General features: G+C 43.5%; 1 protein-coding gene across 6 annotated transcripts in view; it reads right to left on the bottom strand.

Annotated features, from left to right (window-relative positions):
* DACH2 (dachshund family transcription factor 2) overlaps positions 1 to 14,607 on the bottom strand; it is a 237,701-nt gene that overhangs the window by 116,485 nt on the left and 106,609 nt on the right. For 4 of the 6 annotated variants that reach the window (XM_054289880.1, XM_054289883.1, XM_054289884.1 and 1 more), the window contains exon 2: positions 5,271 to 5,389. In XM_054289880.1, the coding sequence (XP_054145855.1) occupies positions 5,271 to 5,389 (119 nt within the window). The remainder of the gene's footprint in view (positions 1 to 5,270; positions 5,390 to 14,607) is intronic. The other 2 variants (XM_054289882.1, XM_054289885.1) reach the window with 1 other exon arrangement.

Genomic DNA, 14,607 nt, shown 5'->3' with positions numbered 1-14,607 from the left:
CTATTAATAAGACAAAACTGTTCTGAAAAAAATATTTGTATCTGTACAAATGAGTCAGTATTTTAAACACTGCATTCTTAAAAACTCTAGACAGAGTTTAGACAGTCTATTTTAACTGCTCATGGAATAAAAGAAGAATCATTTCAAGAGGGGTGAAACTAATGTAGCTGATAATGAAAACAGCAGTTTCCCTTACACATTGGAAATGCAGGTGGTTTCCTTCTGAGTACCCACTTGAAAATGCCTTTTTTCCTCTTCTCACTTGTTTCCCCACAAGCCAAGCCTCCTGCCGTCCTTGTGCTGAGCCCTCAGCAGCTCCCAGCCCTAAATCCTCACTGGGATCCCTCTGCTCACCCCTCAGCCCTAAATCCTCACTGGGATCCCTCTGCTGCTCCCCAGCCCTAAATCCTCACTGGGATCCCTCTGCTCACCCCCCAGCCCCAAATCCTCACTGGGATCCCTCTGCTGACCCCCCAGCCCCAAATCCTCACTGGGATCCCTCTGCTGACCCCCCAGCCCTAAATCCTCACTGGGATCCCTCTGCTGTTCCCCAGCCCTAAATCCTCACTGGGATCCCTCTGCTGTTCCCCAGCCCCAAATCCTCACTGGGATCCCTCTGCTCACCCCCCAGCCCCAAATCCTCACTGGGATCCCTCTGCTCACCCCCCAGCCCCAAATCCTCACTGGGATCCCTCTGCTGAGCCCCGCCTGGCCCCTGCCAGCCCTGCCAGGCTGCCACAGCTCAAAAAGCCAACAGGGATGTTCCAACAGGCTCGTGCCATCACCCTGACCCTCCCAGGACAGCCAGCTCCAGCTGCAGGACACAGCCATGGGCACTCACAGAGATCCCACCCTACTGCCTCAAAAACTACCCCAAAAAGTGCCCCACACAGCTGCTGAGTGCCCTGCACCACCATCTCACTAAGCTCTAGAGACAGGATCATTTCCTCCATGAGTCACCCTCTCCAATACCTTGAAGACAAAATTAAGCAGCCCCCAAAATGTTTTTATTTAAATAATAGCAGCCACTCTAGAGACTGAGCAGAGAAAAACTGCCATGAAGGCAGAGTGGTTTTCTAACCTTTTCTAAGGACAACCTAAATGATGGGAAGGAGGAGTGGGGTTGCAATAACTGTCAAAAGCTCCAACCACTCTTTCAGCTTCATTCCATATGAACAGTTTGCTGAACCATTGGCTTCAATCATGTAACAGATTTCAGCTTCTCTCCACACAGCAAGCTAATGCTTCAGACCCCAAAACTTCCTGAGAATCTATTCCCCAGATAAGTCCCAGCTGTCTTGTTAAGATACACTGATGATAAAGACTTGTGCATTAGTAGGAGATAAAGCCCTTTTTTTGTTCATGTCACTTCATCCCAGGCATTGTTTGAAGGACTGAGCCTTTGAAGACCATCCCTCTGTGACACACAGGATTTCAGCTCTGCCCCCTCAGCAGGCAGGGGCACCACGCTGATTCCCACATTTCCTACACCAATACAAAAAGGAAGACACTTTCTCCTAAGTTAAGTTAACATAAACTGGACAGTGCTCACTGCAGGATGCACTCGGGGCAGGGTTCCTGTGCCTCCTCAGCCCTCCCCAGGGCGGCCATCCCACACACACCACCTCATCCTTCTCAGCACAGCATTGACCCAGCTGTAACCCAAATATTCCCGTTCCCCCAAGGTGCAAAGTACCTACAAACATTTCAAAAGGTCAAGGCTTCACTTGCAGCTCCTTCACAAGTTCCTCAGGTCTAAGAGGAGATGGAGCTGGCTGTGCCAAGAGGTCAAAAAAATCCCCTCCACACTGGGAAATGCAGTGTGCCTAATTTAACTACCTGTTTATTATGTGAAAATGACCATGTAAACCGAGCTGACACAAACCAAATGGGTGATGAAAATAACAGCACATTTCAAGGAGTGGAAACACAGATGGCTCGTCTGAGTCTGCAGGAAGTTACCAATCATCACTGTGTAATACCCCTCCAGACAGAGCTGCCAGCTCTGCAGCCACAATGGAGACCCATCCATCTAACCAGAGCCAGCCTGGACCCCACTGCCTGCCCTGCACCTTGACGGCAGCCTGGAGAGGGGGTAGAAATGAAAAAATGCAGTGCTGGGTGAATCATGCTGCATTTGCTGATGGGGAGCCTGTTACTAAAATGAAGAAAACAACTAAGCTGGACATGGCAAATGAGGGAGCCACGTAAGAAGAGTGATTATTTTTTTTTTTAATTAGAATAATGTCGGCAGACTGACATTAACATCTGCATATCTGTGCTATAGGAACAACGGGCAAGATCAGACACAAGGATTATCAAGGACAAGACTTCCAGAGGAAATGCTTCAGGCAGTTACACTGCAGTTAGAGAGGACAGTAACCAGAGAAGTCCTCAAGATGTAAAAGCTCTGTCTTGCCTCCCTATCAGCCTCTGCTCTTATGGAAGGGATGGATCCAACCCTGCCATGCTGCAAAATATCTCAGTCCTGGTCCTGCTCCTCTCCCACAGCCACCCAAACATCCACATGGATGTTTTATTCCAGTCTATCGTCCACCATTTGGAAATCTGGAAGGAAAACCTCTGTTCTGTGACAAGTGTTAAAACCCATTTTGTTCTTATTTCAAAGGAAAAAACCCAATCCCAAAGTATTGCTGGCACCCAGAGCAAAGCAAAATCAGAAATTTCAGTTTAAAGAGGCACAGATGGAACTCATGGGGGCTCCATCCAGAGCCACGGCAGCTCAGATCCCTGGGGAGTTTACAAGAGGCTCTTTTGGCATCTTGGCTTGCCCAGCAGCTCCTCCAGCTCTGCCCTGTCCTTCCCTTAGGAAGATAAGCCCCAGCAGCCCTGGGGAGCTGTGGCCCTGAGTGGCAGCTCAGGAGCTGTGGTCCCAAGTGACAGCTCAGGAGCTGTCCTGCTGCTCTTGTGGCCACCTCAGCCACAGGGACACTCCTTGTGTGCAGCCCTGGTGACACCACCACGCTCTGAAATGGGCATCTCCCCCTCCAAGCTGCTCTCAAAGCCCCCTCAGCTGCTCCAGGCACTTTGTCTGGGACTCCCCAAGGTTCTCCTGGGGTCAGGGAGTGGCTGCCCCGACAGACACCCCCAGACACACCTCCCCTCCTGTGCCAAACACAGGGATGGAGCCCACTCACACTCCAGGCTCCAGACAGCTCCCAACAGCCTGGAAATTCAACTTCATCATCTTCTGCTCAAACTGTGTGCTACTCAAAATATCTGCGAGACACAGAATGTGTCTGTGGTGCTTCACTGTGCACCCCCAACACGCCACATCCTAAAATATTTCCCAGTTTGAGGCAGCATGGCAGTCTGGTGTCCTATTTGCAAACACACACACACACAGAGTGGGAAAGTAACATGGAATATTCTGGATTTCAGAGAAGAACTGATCAATCCAAGAGGCTCTTGTGCTTTCCTGTCTGTCAGTAGTAACATGAACAAGAATCCATGGAATTCCTCAGCTGAGAACACGGCAGAGATAATAAAAACCTTTCATTTATGAAATATAGGAGTGAAGTCACAGTTCTGGATCCCTGTCACAAACAGGAGCAGTGCCTGAAGCTGCAGCACCCAACTGTGGCACGTGGCTCTGGCCAAGCCCTTTCACACTTTGGTAACTGCTCCAGCTGGGGCTGCTGTAAATATTGTTTAGGAACATTCTTTCCCCCCTTCCACAGGGAAGGTTCCCTGTGACATCCCTGGGGCTGCAGGGGAATCAAAGCTCTCTCTGTGTGTCCCTCAGTTGCAGTGCACAGGTTCTGCAAGCAGAGTGATCTGTGAGATCAGGAGAGATGGCACTACAGTCCCAGCAAGATGTTTTTAATTCTGCTTTTCCTGCTACATATTCTACAACTTTCTATTCTCCTGAACACTTCACTGTGTTTGGTTATTAGGGAGTTACAGTTCATTTAGACCAGACTTTGACAACAATCCTAAAACTGCTAAGCCTGTTGAATATGTAAGCAATTACTTCTATGAATACAGCCTGTGAATATAGCTTTATTATGAAAATCAACTTACCTTTAGCACACAGCAATTAATAAAAAATTAAAACACTCATCAGGATAGCACAAGATTTAATTTAAACTCTATTAATAAATTAATGAAGTGAAATTAAATACTATGCATTAAATTATGTTTATAATTCCACATATTTTCATGCTTGATTTTTCACTTTATGATACTGAAAGCAGATTATTAAAGCACAATGCACTGTGGCAACGTGGACTTATCTGCTTTTCAAGTGTTCCTTCTGTAATTCCTACAAGCATCTCTCTCTCTCCCCAGCAGACATTAATGGGGTTACAATACACCAGGCATTAGCCACGCTGCTCAGATCCCACGAGAACTAAAACACACATGCATTTCAAAGGAAGAAATGCCTCTTACAGGCCTCCCAGACAATAGTTCAGCTTCTCAGGTTGGCTTGGGTTTTTTTTGTGCTTTTTTTGCTTTTACTAAAATAACACATTTAATGGAATTTCCTGTAAGGAAACTACAATTAATAAAGAACTAAATTACAAATCCACTACATTTCAGTCACTGCAGCAGCAAAACAGAGTTTTCATGAAAAAAAAATCCAATAGCGTAACCTCTGGTAAAGCCTGCAAAAGCCCTGAAGGACAAGGCAGTTGGATCAATATTGGTTTATTTTAACTGCTGTGCAGCGTGAGGAGATGAGGATGGTGATCTGAGGGGTTGTAGTGCTGTGCAGCGTGAGGAGATGAGGATGGTGATCTGAGAGGTTGTAGTGCTGTGCAGCATGAGATGAGGCTGTGCTCTGAGGGGTTGTAGTGCTGTGCAGTGTGAGGAGATGAGGATGGTGATCTGAGGGGTTGTTCATTCTAAGTGCTGTGCAGTGTGAGGAGATGAGGATGGTGATCTGAGGGGTTGTAGTGCTGTGCAGCGTGAGGAGATGAGGATGGTGATCTGAGAGGTTGTAGTGCTGTGCAGCGTGAGGAGATGAGGATGGTGATCTGAGAGGTTGTAGTGCTGTGCAGCGTGAGGAGATGAGGATGGTGATCTGAGAGGTTGTAGTGCTGTGCAGCGTGAGGAGATGAGGCTGTGCTCTGAGGGGTGGTTTATTTTCACCGCTGTGCAGCATGAGGAGATGAGGCCGTGCTCTGAGGGGTGGTTTATTGTAACTACTGTGCAGCATGAGGAGATGAGGCTGTGCTCTGAGGGGTGGTTTATTTTCACCGCTGTGCAGCATGAGGAGATGAGGCCGTGCTCTGAGGGGTTGTTACCTGTGGGGGAGATGAGGCCTGGCGAGAGCAGGCCGGGCACGCCGTGGGGCAGCAGCCGCGCGTTCTCCTGGATCGCCACTCCCAGCGAGCGCTTCGGGGGTCGGCCTGGGCGGGAGCTGCTGGCACAAGAGCACACATGAACACAACCAGGTTTTCTTGGGGAAATGTTTGCTTCCCACACACAGCATCCATTTGTATTAAATACGTGAACTATCAGTGATATGAGACAATAAATATTAGAGAAGTTCATGCCGAGGACAAATAAAAAGGGAGAAATTGCTTGGTTAAACAGGGAAGAACTGCATGGGTGTCACACGAGGCAGCAGTAAGGGTTTCCATTATCCAAGGATTCCATGACCTCAGAGGGGCTCAGTGGACAGTGACTGCTCCACAGTCTCTGCCATGCACCTCAACACAGAAAATTACAGGCTGGGATGTCCTGAGGAGATGAGGAGTTGAAATCCTGAATGCATCACCTCAAACCTTGCTTTGGACCATGGCAGGCACCTGCCTCCTCCTGAAGGCAGCATTAACTCAACCCTGAGCTTTGCAAAGCTCACCACTTACCTTCACAGACTGACTGGTGGGTTTAACTACTACAGATCAAACATGTGTTAGCCCAACCTGACAAAAAACTCACCAGTTTGTGGATTATCAACGCAGATTTTAGTCCAAAATATCCCAGGCCCCTTCACAGACTGGTTCTATTGAACACTTGCTCTCAGCTATCACCTTCACGCCTTCCATCAGTATGTGTCCATGTCCCCATCCTCCACTGCCATCATAACACAGATTTACAGGCCAAAAAAACCCATTTGAATTGACTCTTCCTCAAGCCATCTAATAAAAATGCAACCTCCTCATGTTTGGAAAAGTATTGCTGTTTCTCTCTGGTCATAACAGATTTTACTCTGTTGAATAATAGAGCTTTTGACAACATAGAGTGAAACACTGTATAAAATAACTAAGCTGCAACAATGAATGAGGTTTGAATAGAAAGCATTTCCAAAATGACTTCTAGTTCACAAAGAAATTTAAGTTAAACTTCACTCTATCAAGTTACAGTGGCAAAGCCCTCCATCAATGCACGACAAACTCTGCATTTAAATGAAGACAACTTCCAGCAGCACTCCACAGAGGTACCATTAACCTGTTCATTTTTCACACCATGCTAGTGTTATTTTGTTTTACTGTACATCAAAGTAGCACAAAATCATTTTTTTGGTTTACTATTTTATCTCTATAAAACCATTCCCCCCCTCTTTTTAGCATCGGGGTTGTCCATTTTGAATTTCATTTTATTCAGTATTTTTTCCATTTTTCTTTTTGATGCTTTCAGTTGTTTATCATACTATGATGGCTGTGCAGTAAAGCTTGCTACAAGAATTGCTGGGCTGCAATAATGTAAACCTAAAATAAGAGCATTTGATTTCTAGGGGAAGTTTGATGCACACATGCATTTTCTATTAAAATCACCTGCTGAAATCATCCCCTGCACAACAAAATTTCCAACAGACAGAGTTAGGTTGATAGGTGGGGGTTTTGAACAAACAGGAATCATTGTTCTTTTGAATTACAGGAGCCTGTAATCCACAGGCATGTGTAAGTGCTTAGCTGGCACTTACTGTCTCTGAAAAAACCCTACAAACCAGCTAAAATTAGCAGCTTTCTCCAGTGGAAGAGCTCAATCAACAAAACAACAAAACATTTTCTTCCCGAGCTCAAATACTAACAAATCTTTAGCAGAAAACTCCATATGTTGGTATTAATCTAAGAAAAACATTTTCAAAACGCAACAAACAGCTTTAGAAGATTTTACAAAGAGACTTTTTTGTCATGATTTGTGTTTTCCGAGGACGAGGAGGGGAGACTGTGGAGTTTCAGCCCCAGTTCTGCAGTTTGTGCCCTGACAGAGCTCACATTGATGGCTCTGAGCACACAGGTGGGGCAGAGCACAGCTGAAGGTGTTTCCACACCTTGATGTGACACCTGTGCCTGAGCTCTGACCCACATGGAAAGCCCAAGAGGTGAAGGAGGAGAAGTTCACATCAAAAACTGACTCTATTCCCTTCCAAGAGCCTGCTGGCTGTATTTATATCCTGTATTTATATCCTCCCTCACACAGGCAAAGGAAAACTCAGCACTTGGTGTCTCTGGGACTGGGGTCTGATGTCTTGGTGTCCTCCTGGGGAAGGGGCTGATGGGCTGAAGAACAAGAAGTGTCCTTCTACCCTAGGGAAGTATTCCTGTAAATCAGGAATTCCTAGGGCCCAGATTCAGGGCTGACAGCTGTAACCATGATAATCTGAATGGAATTGTTCCCAGCTGAATCTGTTCAAATAAAACCCAAGTCCTTTATCTCTAATTTTATCTCAGCTTTTAAATGAAAAGCTGGATGCTGCACCCAGCTGACTGTGACACACCTGCAAGGACCTGTCTGGGTCTGCAACGCTGAGTTCTGCAGTTCCCAGTGCTCTGTGTCTGCTTCCCAGCAGGGACAGGGATCCCAGAGCCCCCAGCTCTGCAGCACACACCTCAGAATTCCAGCCGGATTCCCTGGATATTCCCAGGGATGTGTCACCCATCAGGAACCAACAGCTTCAGCTTGGGAGGACAGCAGAACTCACAGGATGTGACAAATCTGAGTCCAAACGCTTCCACTTTGGGCCACAAACACATTTTCTGCCATTTCTGTTTAACCACAAAACCAGGAATTTCACAGAGACAGGATACAAATGTCTGCTCAAAGTCTTGGGTTTTTTAGTAAGAAATGCACAAAGGACCAGTAGATGTAAGGTTTTTATGGGATTTACTTTCTGTTGTGAATGTGCTGCTGGCACCACCAAGCCATGGAATGTCACTGCTCTGTGACTCAACACTACCCACAAAATCCCCTCTTATTGTCCCACATGGTCTAGAAATCCAAATTTCACCTTTGCTATTTAACACATATGCAACCTCCACATTCAGCCAAAATTGATAATAAAAGCACTGCACAGCAAACACAAGGCAAGCAGAATTATCATTTGGGGAGAGTAAGACATAATTTGTGATTATGGAAGTATTAGCATATAAATGCTAATAGCATTAGCATATAAATATTAACTTTATTTAATATTATTGCTCATCTTTTTGTCACCCTGCTCTTTTACTGCATTTTCTTTTCACATTTTCCTTTCTCTCATTCAAGAAAGTTACATATTCAAGAAGTGTAGAAAAATCTTTTCCTCATTGATAACAAAGGAAGTATAAACAGGAACAATCCTCTTCAAACAATTTTAAATGCATTTCTTTGAGAGCCTAAAATCTCTACACAAATTTTGTACTTGCCATCAATAGATCCTTGTAAATGGAAAACTACTCAAATCTAAATTAGATATTAATTCAGTCAGAAACTTCTAGTTTATGGGTATCTTTTAAAAACTTTTTAAAAAACAAAAATTATGGTCCCAAGTGAAAACCATGGAGGCTAAAATGGAAGAACAATATTGCTTCCCATGTATAACTTCAAGAAATTTATTATTTTTACTAAATAAAATAACTACTGATTAACACTTGATTGGCATTTCTCAAACCTAAAAACTCCTTGGGTCACCAATTACTTGAAAGTGAGGACGACTGCAGGTTTTGGGTTTTTAGCTGGATTTGCACCCTGGTTGTAAAGTCATCACTGTCATCCTCTCCGCCCCAGCCCCACAAAATCACTAACTCTTGAAAGAAAAAAGGAACTAATCTGAATGTTGTTCATTTTTTAAATTTTGGTTGAAATTAAATTTGTCAGAAAATAAATTACATTTTGAGCAGTATATTTGACAGTTGAAATTTATACAGGAAAATGCTGAGAAATTGTTCATTAATGTCTCTTTTCTTCTTTATTTTCCACTCCTGTTGAGAGCTAATTTCATTATTTTTTCTTTCAAAGTTTTATATATTCCCTTGATATCACAGGATTTTTAATTTGAATCAATACATGAAGTAATGTTTAATTTTTGTGATTTTCTTACAGTTACTGATCAGCTTCATCTTTTGTAACTCTATTTTATGCTCATTATAGACAACGAAATTTCACAAAATCCACAAATTCATCAATGCTTTGTAAATGTAATTAATCAGTGGAAATATGCAGCACATCACTGCTGATGTATGATAGTGCTCTACTTTTGTGCTTTTAAATATAGGAGATTTACTAGAATCAGAAGAGAATTTGCATATTAATCAAGACAAATAAACATGTGGTGATTTAACTAGGAAACTGTTATTTGGATGACAATTTAATCAGCACAGGTTGAAAGGTCCATCACTGCAGCATCCTGTTTCTGCTAAAATATTGATTGCACTACTGATTTCAGTAATGCTTTATTTTACAGGGCACAAATAACCATGTAATTACTCTTTAATTGAATGGTAATTGCTTGCTGGCAATTATTTGTTAAGTTTTGGAGTGTAATTACTAGGTTATTTGTGTTTTGTGAAATAAAATGTTATGTATTAGTAGCCCAAAATATTTTCTGTATGAATGGTCTGCCAAAAGTAGGAAAGTTAGTTATGATGGCAGGAGTTTGACAAATAACACCATAGCACTAAAACTATTATTAAAAGGATCAGATGGACCTTTGAATGCTTTCCCTTTACAAAATTAACATTAGATGTAACATTTGTAAGATAAATGGAGGAATACTGTACCACAGAAGCATGATTTCCTCTGGGGTCTAGTCCACCATTTAGCATAATTTATCCTGATGTTTTGCTTTTCATTCTCTGAGCTTCTTTAGAGGAACTGAAATAGCATCCTACCCTCTGGAGAGCAAAGAATAAACCAAGTAGAAATATATTTCAACAGTACTTCATATTTCTGCAAGTGAAGTGGATTACCAGCAGCACATTATCTTAGCAGCCTATAAACTCTGTAGCCTTGGCAGCTCGCTAGATAACAAGGGAAAGCATTATGTTTTGCAGTGTCAATGAGATATGACACTTTCTGTGATATGTTTATTCCAAGCTGTGATAGATGAGGTACCCAATACTTTGATCGTTAAGATTTGAATTTTACTTCTACACTTTTTCATTTTTGTCATCAACTATTTATGAATTGGCAGGAGGTAGCCTCACCAGGACTGCTGATTTTGGGTTTTTTTTTTTTCAAAAGAGATCCAGTTAATAAATTAATTATTGATTTCATGAGGCTGGAGCTATTTGGTACAAAAATATGCTAGTCCTGTGATTTAGGAAGCTCTCATATGTATCACAGATTTCTTCAATAGCAACATATTTTATTAGGCTTAAAGGAGAAATACTGAAGTACTGTGTGACACGCTGTGTAAATTGCCCTGCTAATAGTGGCAGTAAGTGGTGCAAGTGTTCAGACGTAAATAAAAAAGAAAAACACAACAAAAGTAACACTTAAAAAAGCTAAATAAAACACACACGCACCCTCAATCTTAGTTACTTTCCTGCAACTGGCACAGGAACCAGAAATTAAAATATTTTGTCTCTTCAAAGATCATGAAATACCCCCTAGTGATTGTGCAAGGTACTTTTTGAAGTATTCACCAATAAACGTAACATCCTGATGAGTTAGAATTCTTCCCTGATACCTTCAGATTTTTAGTTGCAGCACGGAGTTAAAATAATCTCCCTGCTTTGGCATTTATTACAAGGTTTCAAAGATGCCAGGGGTAGTTAAACTCTGCCTGACCTTTCAGTGTTTAAGGAGAGAAGCAAACCCTGACCCCACAGCAACCTGATTCTGTCTGCTCTCGGCGCTGGCAAACCGATCACTTGTCTGGCCATGGCAGGACATTGGATCACCAGCCACATCAAAGGCAACAGGAGCCAATTCAGCAGCAGGGAAAAAGCCATCCATGCAAAATGGGCAATTAACATTAATCATACATGAAGCTGTTGGAGCTGATGAGAACCTGGTGCCCATGGCAACGCTCGGGGCAGTGCCCACACCAGGCCCTGCTCACCTGCCAGGGCACACAGGACATGTGCAGAAGGGCTCTGACACTCCACAACCTCCCTGATAGCTTGGATTTTAGCTTTTATATTGTTCAGATTCTGTGCTGCTTTAGTGTGTACACTGCTTGAGTCTGAACTTTATACCAGGGCATGGTGAGCTCTCTGCACAGAGCAGGGAGCCAAAACAATTCCTGCTCCAGCTGGGCACCAAGGACAAATGATCCGAATCTCAGGGCCCAGAGCACAAACAACGTGGGCTGGAGAGAGAAAAACAAGAAGGATGGGATTTCATAACTCAAAGCTGTAATTGGGCAATTAACTCCAATACGCAGATGAAGCAGAACTTATAAAAGTGAGAGACCCCATGAGCAGTCGTGCATTTTGTGACCATTTTGGTTCATCTTGGGCACAGCCCTGTCTGGGCTCTTGTGCTGCCCAGGGCGTATCCATTGAAACCTTTTAATAAATCCCTACTTTATTGTTTAACTCTGCCCAATCTCTGTTCTAGGCCAGCCTTCACAAGGCATCATCCCCACCTGATCCTCCAGGGAATTCCAGCAGGAATGTCCAAAGAGAAAACATCAGTGGGAGTTTGTTTTAAAGCATTACAGATCTGAACTTTCTCTGTCACTGTGATTGGTGTTACCGTTAGAAAAAAAATCCCACTCCTTAACAGCACTGAGATGCTCAGAGCTGAGACTCCGTTATAACTTTATGCCTTTAAGAATGGAATGTAGCACACTATCACTGTGTTCATCCTAAAAAGTCTCAATTAGTGAAAATCCAGTACTCAACTAAAAGCTGACTTGGAGTTTACAATCAGAAAAATTACCTGAACTCCTTCTATTCAATTGTCACGACAGTGGTTCTTACTTAACGAAGTTTAATTGCTTATTTCTGAAACCAGGCATTACAAAGTAAGTTTAAAACCAAAAAAAAAAAGCTTTTTGGTTAGTTGAGATTTAAAACTTTAAGTAACTCTTTAATTACTTATGAGTGTGCCTGCAGATATAACAGTACCTCAGCATTCCTGGTTTTGCTTTTTCCCTGTCAAATAAGACCACAGGAAAAGGGGGGATAACTCACCAAATTTCTGAACTGGGGAGATTCATGGCTGCAGACAAGCTGGAGGCTGATCCATGTTCCACACTGCCCCAGCTCAATTTAAGGGTGTGGCAGTGAGGAAATGGGAAGTGTGACTCCAGCAGGTGCAGGGATAAACACAGAAATTTAACACAACTGCATGGAAGCAGTAACTGTGGCATGGAGGTGCACTGGCACAGACAGAACACAGTGCATTTAGCCATGGATCACAGCCAGGGGCACAAAGCTCCTGCTGCTGGGTCTTCATCCCCATTGCTCCCACTCTGCCTAGACCAAACCTTGCAGGAGGGGGCCTGTCCAGGCTGGAGCTGCGCCACTAACAACACACCCAGACCACAAATCCAAATTACAGATCTGTTGTCTAAACAATGCTCCCCCACCACGTCCAGCTAAACCGAACGTGGAAGTGCCAGAGACAAGGCCAGGTTTATTCTGAGCCTCGCAAAGCTCAGCTCAGCTGCTTGGATGGCTCTGCTTGGATCTGGATCCAGTCAGAGCAGGGAACCACTGCAGATCATAGCCAATGTTATTATGCAATTTGCATTCTGACTGGTTTTCTTTTAATCTCTTGAAGTATCTGACTGTTCAGCAGGTGGAACCAAGGCACTGAGCAGGTTTTTAGGATTTTTCCACCTGTGTGTGAGAGCTCAGCACTGAGGTGAGCAGATGAGCAGGCAGGCACTGGGATCAGCACAGGGACAGCACAGCCCCATCCCAGCAGCTGATGCTGCCCAGGGCACAGACAGAATCACTGCACACACTCCAGCCCTGTGCAAAGACATGCCAGGACACTGAGAAGCCATAAATCTCCTTTCATCCAAGTTAATTAAGTCCCATTTTTTTTTAAGAATTATTTAATTTTTACACATTCATCCACAAATATTTACACATAAACTTTCCAGGCAGGGAATCACCATCTATTCCAAACATCCATGTCATGTGTCTGAACTGTATCAGCCCCTTCCAAGCTTTATTTTTGACCTGTATCTGAATTCAATGCCAATTTAGAGGAATGTATTACAGTAAAAGAGTTTTGAAATACTGCTGGTTTCCACTAAGCCGTATCTCAGTAAGTCTCCATTCAATGAAAGTTGTAAAAAATGTGACTGTTTAAGCCTTTTATCCCTGGCCACAAACCCAAGAGCAAGACCTGATGTATTTACAGCCCTGAGTACCACGTCACCCAGGGGAGCTGATCTTAATTCCCTAACAGGGGTGCATTGTGCTGGGGTGGTACAGGGCTGTCAGAGCAATTTGCAGGCTGATGCAAAGGGAAACTGCTCTTGCCTTAACTGTTTTTAATCTCTGCATTACAAGTTTTGGTGTTTTCACAATCTTGGCAAAGACCCTTCAAAGGCAGAAAACAGAAATTCACCTTTCAAAGAATAATAAATGAAAGAACATAGAAGCAGTCCTCTGCACCTATGTCCATGTTGAAAGGAGAAATTGTTCCCAGCAATGCAAAGGAGCCTCTATGATTAGGTGATTCTGTCCAGGAGAAAGTATCTGAGGGCTGAAATTCCACTGCACAAAAAACACTCTGCAGTTTGCTGCTGGTCCTGGAGCAGCATGAAATTACACAGGCAGAAATGCAGGGACGCAGCCCCACTGCTTCCCCTTTACCTTTCCAGATTTTGTGACTGTTGGCATTTCATTTGTTAGCTCCTGAATAGACAACATTATTATTTCTGCTGCAGATGTAGAGTAGAACAAGGATTTTTTAAACAACAAAGCACAAACCTTTAGGACCATGAGAAAATAAAAGGGCAGAAGGAAAATTTCTGGCAAAGTTAAATTTTGTCTATAAAATCTCCATGCTTTGAAAAGATGCTAATAGAATATATAAAACCACAGAAGTATTATCACTTAGGTGAGGTTTAACCTACAGGAATGTAGAAATTTTCCCTATTTTGTGAACAGGTATGCACTCACAGAGAAACTCTACCTGATGGGAACTGCAAAACAGCAATAATTGAAATGTCTGAAGGCAAATCCCACTGAATTGTGACTGTGAATGTGACCAGCTCAGGGCTGGCAGTGAGAGGTGCTTCAGCAAGAATCTGCAACTCTGTAATCTCAGCTGGGTACCAGAGCCATGGGACCATGAACATCCCAGCTGATGGTATCTCCTTCCTCTCCCCACTGCAGGTGAGCTCTGGGTTTCATTCCCTGCCCTAAGAGATCACAGCATCCCTTTTTCCCTTCTTGGTGATATTCCCTCTGCTCCACCTGTCAGGTTTACCCTTTCTCCCCCAAGATGAGGTAACAGATT

The sequence above is a fragment of the Melozone crissalis genome, unplaced genomic scaffold (assembly GCF_028551555.1).
Source record: "Melozone crissalis strain CALT ecotype California unplaced genomic scaffold, PUWL_Pcris_2 ptg000068l_1, whole genome shotgun sequence".
Classification (NCBI taxonomy): Eukaryota; Metazoa; Chordata; class Aves; order Passeriformes; family Passerellidae; genus Melozone; species Melozone crissalis.
Note: the sequence above shows the minus strand (reverse complement) of the source record. Positions and strands in the feature narration are given on the sequence as shown.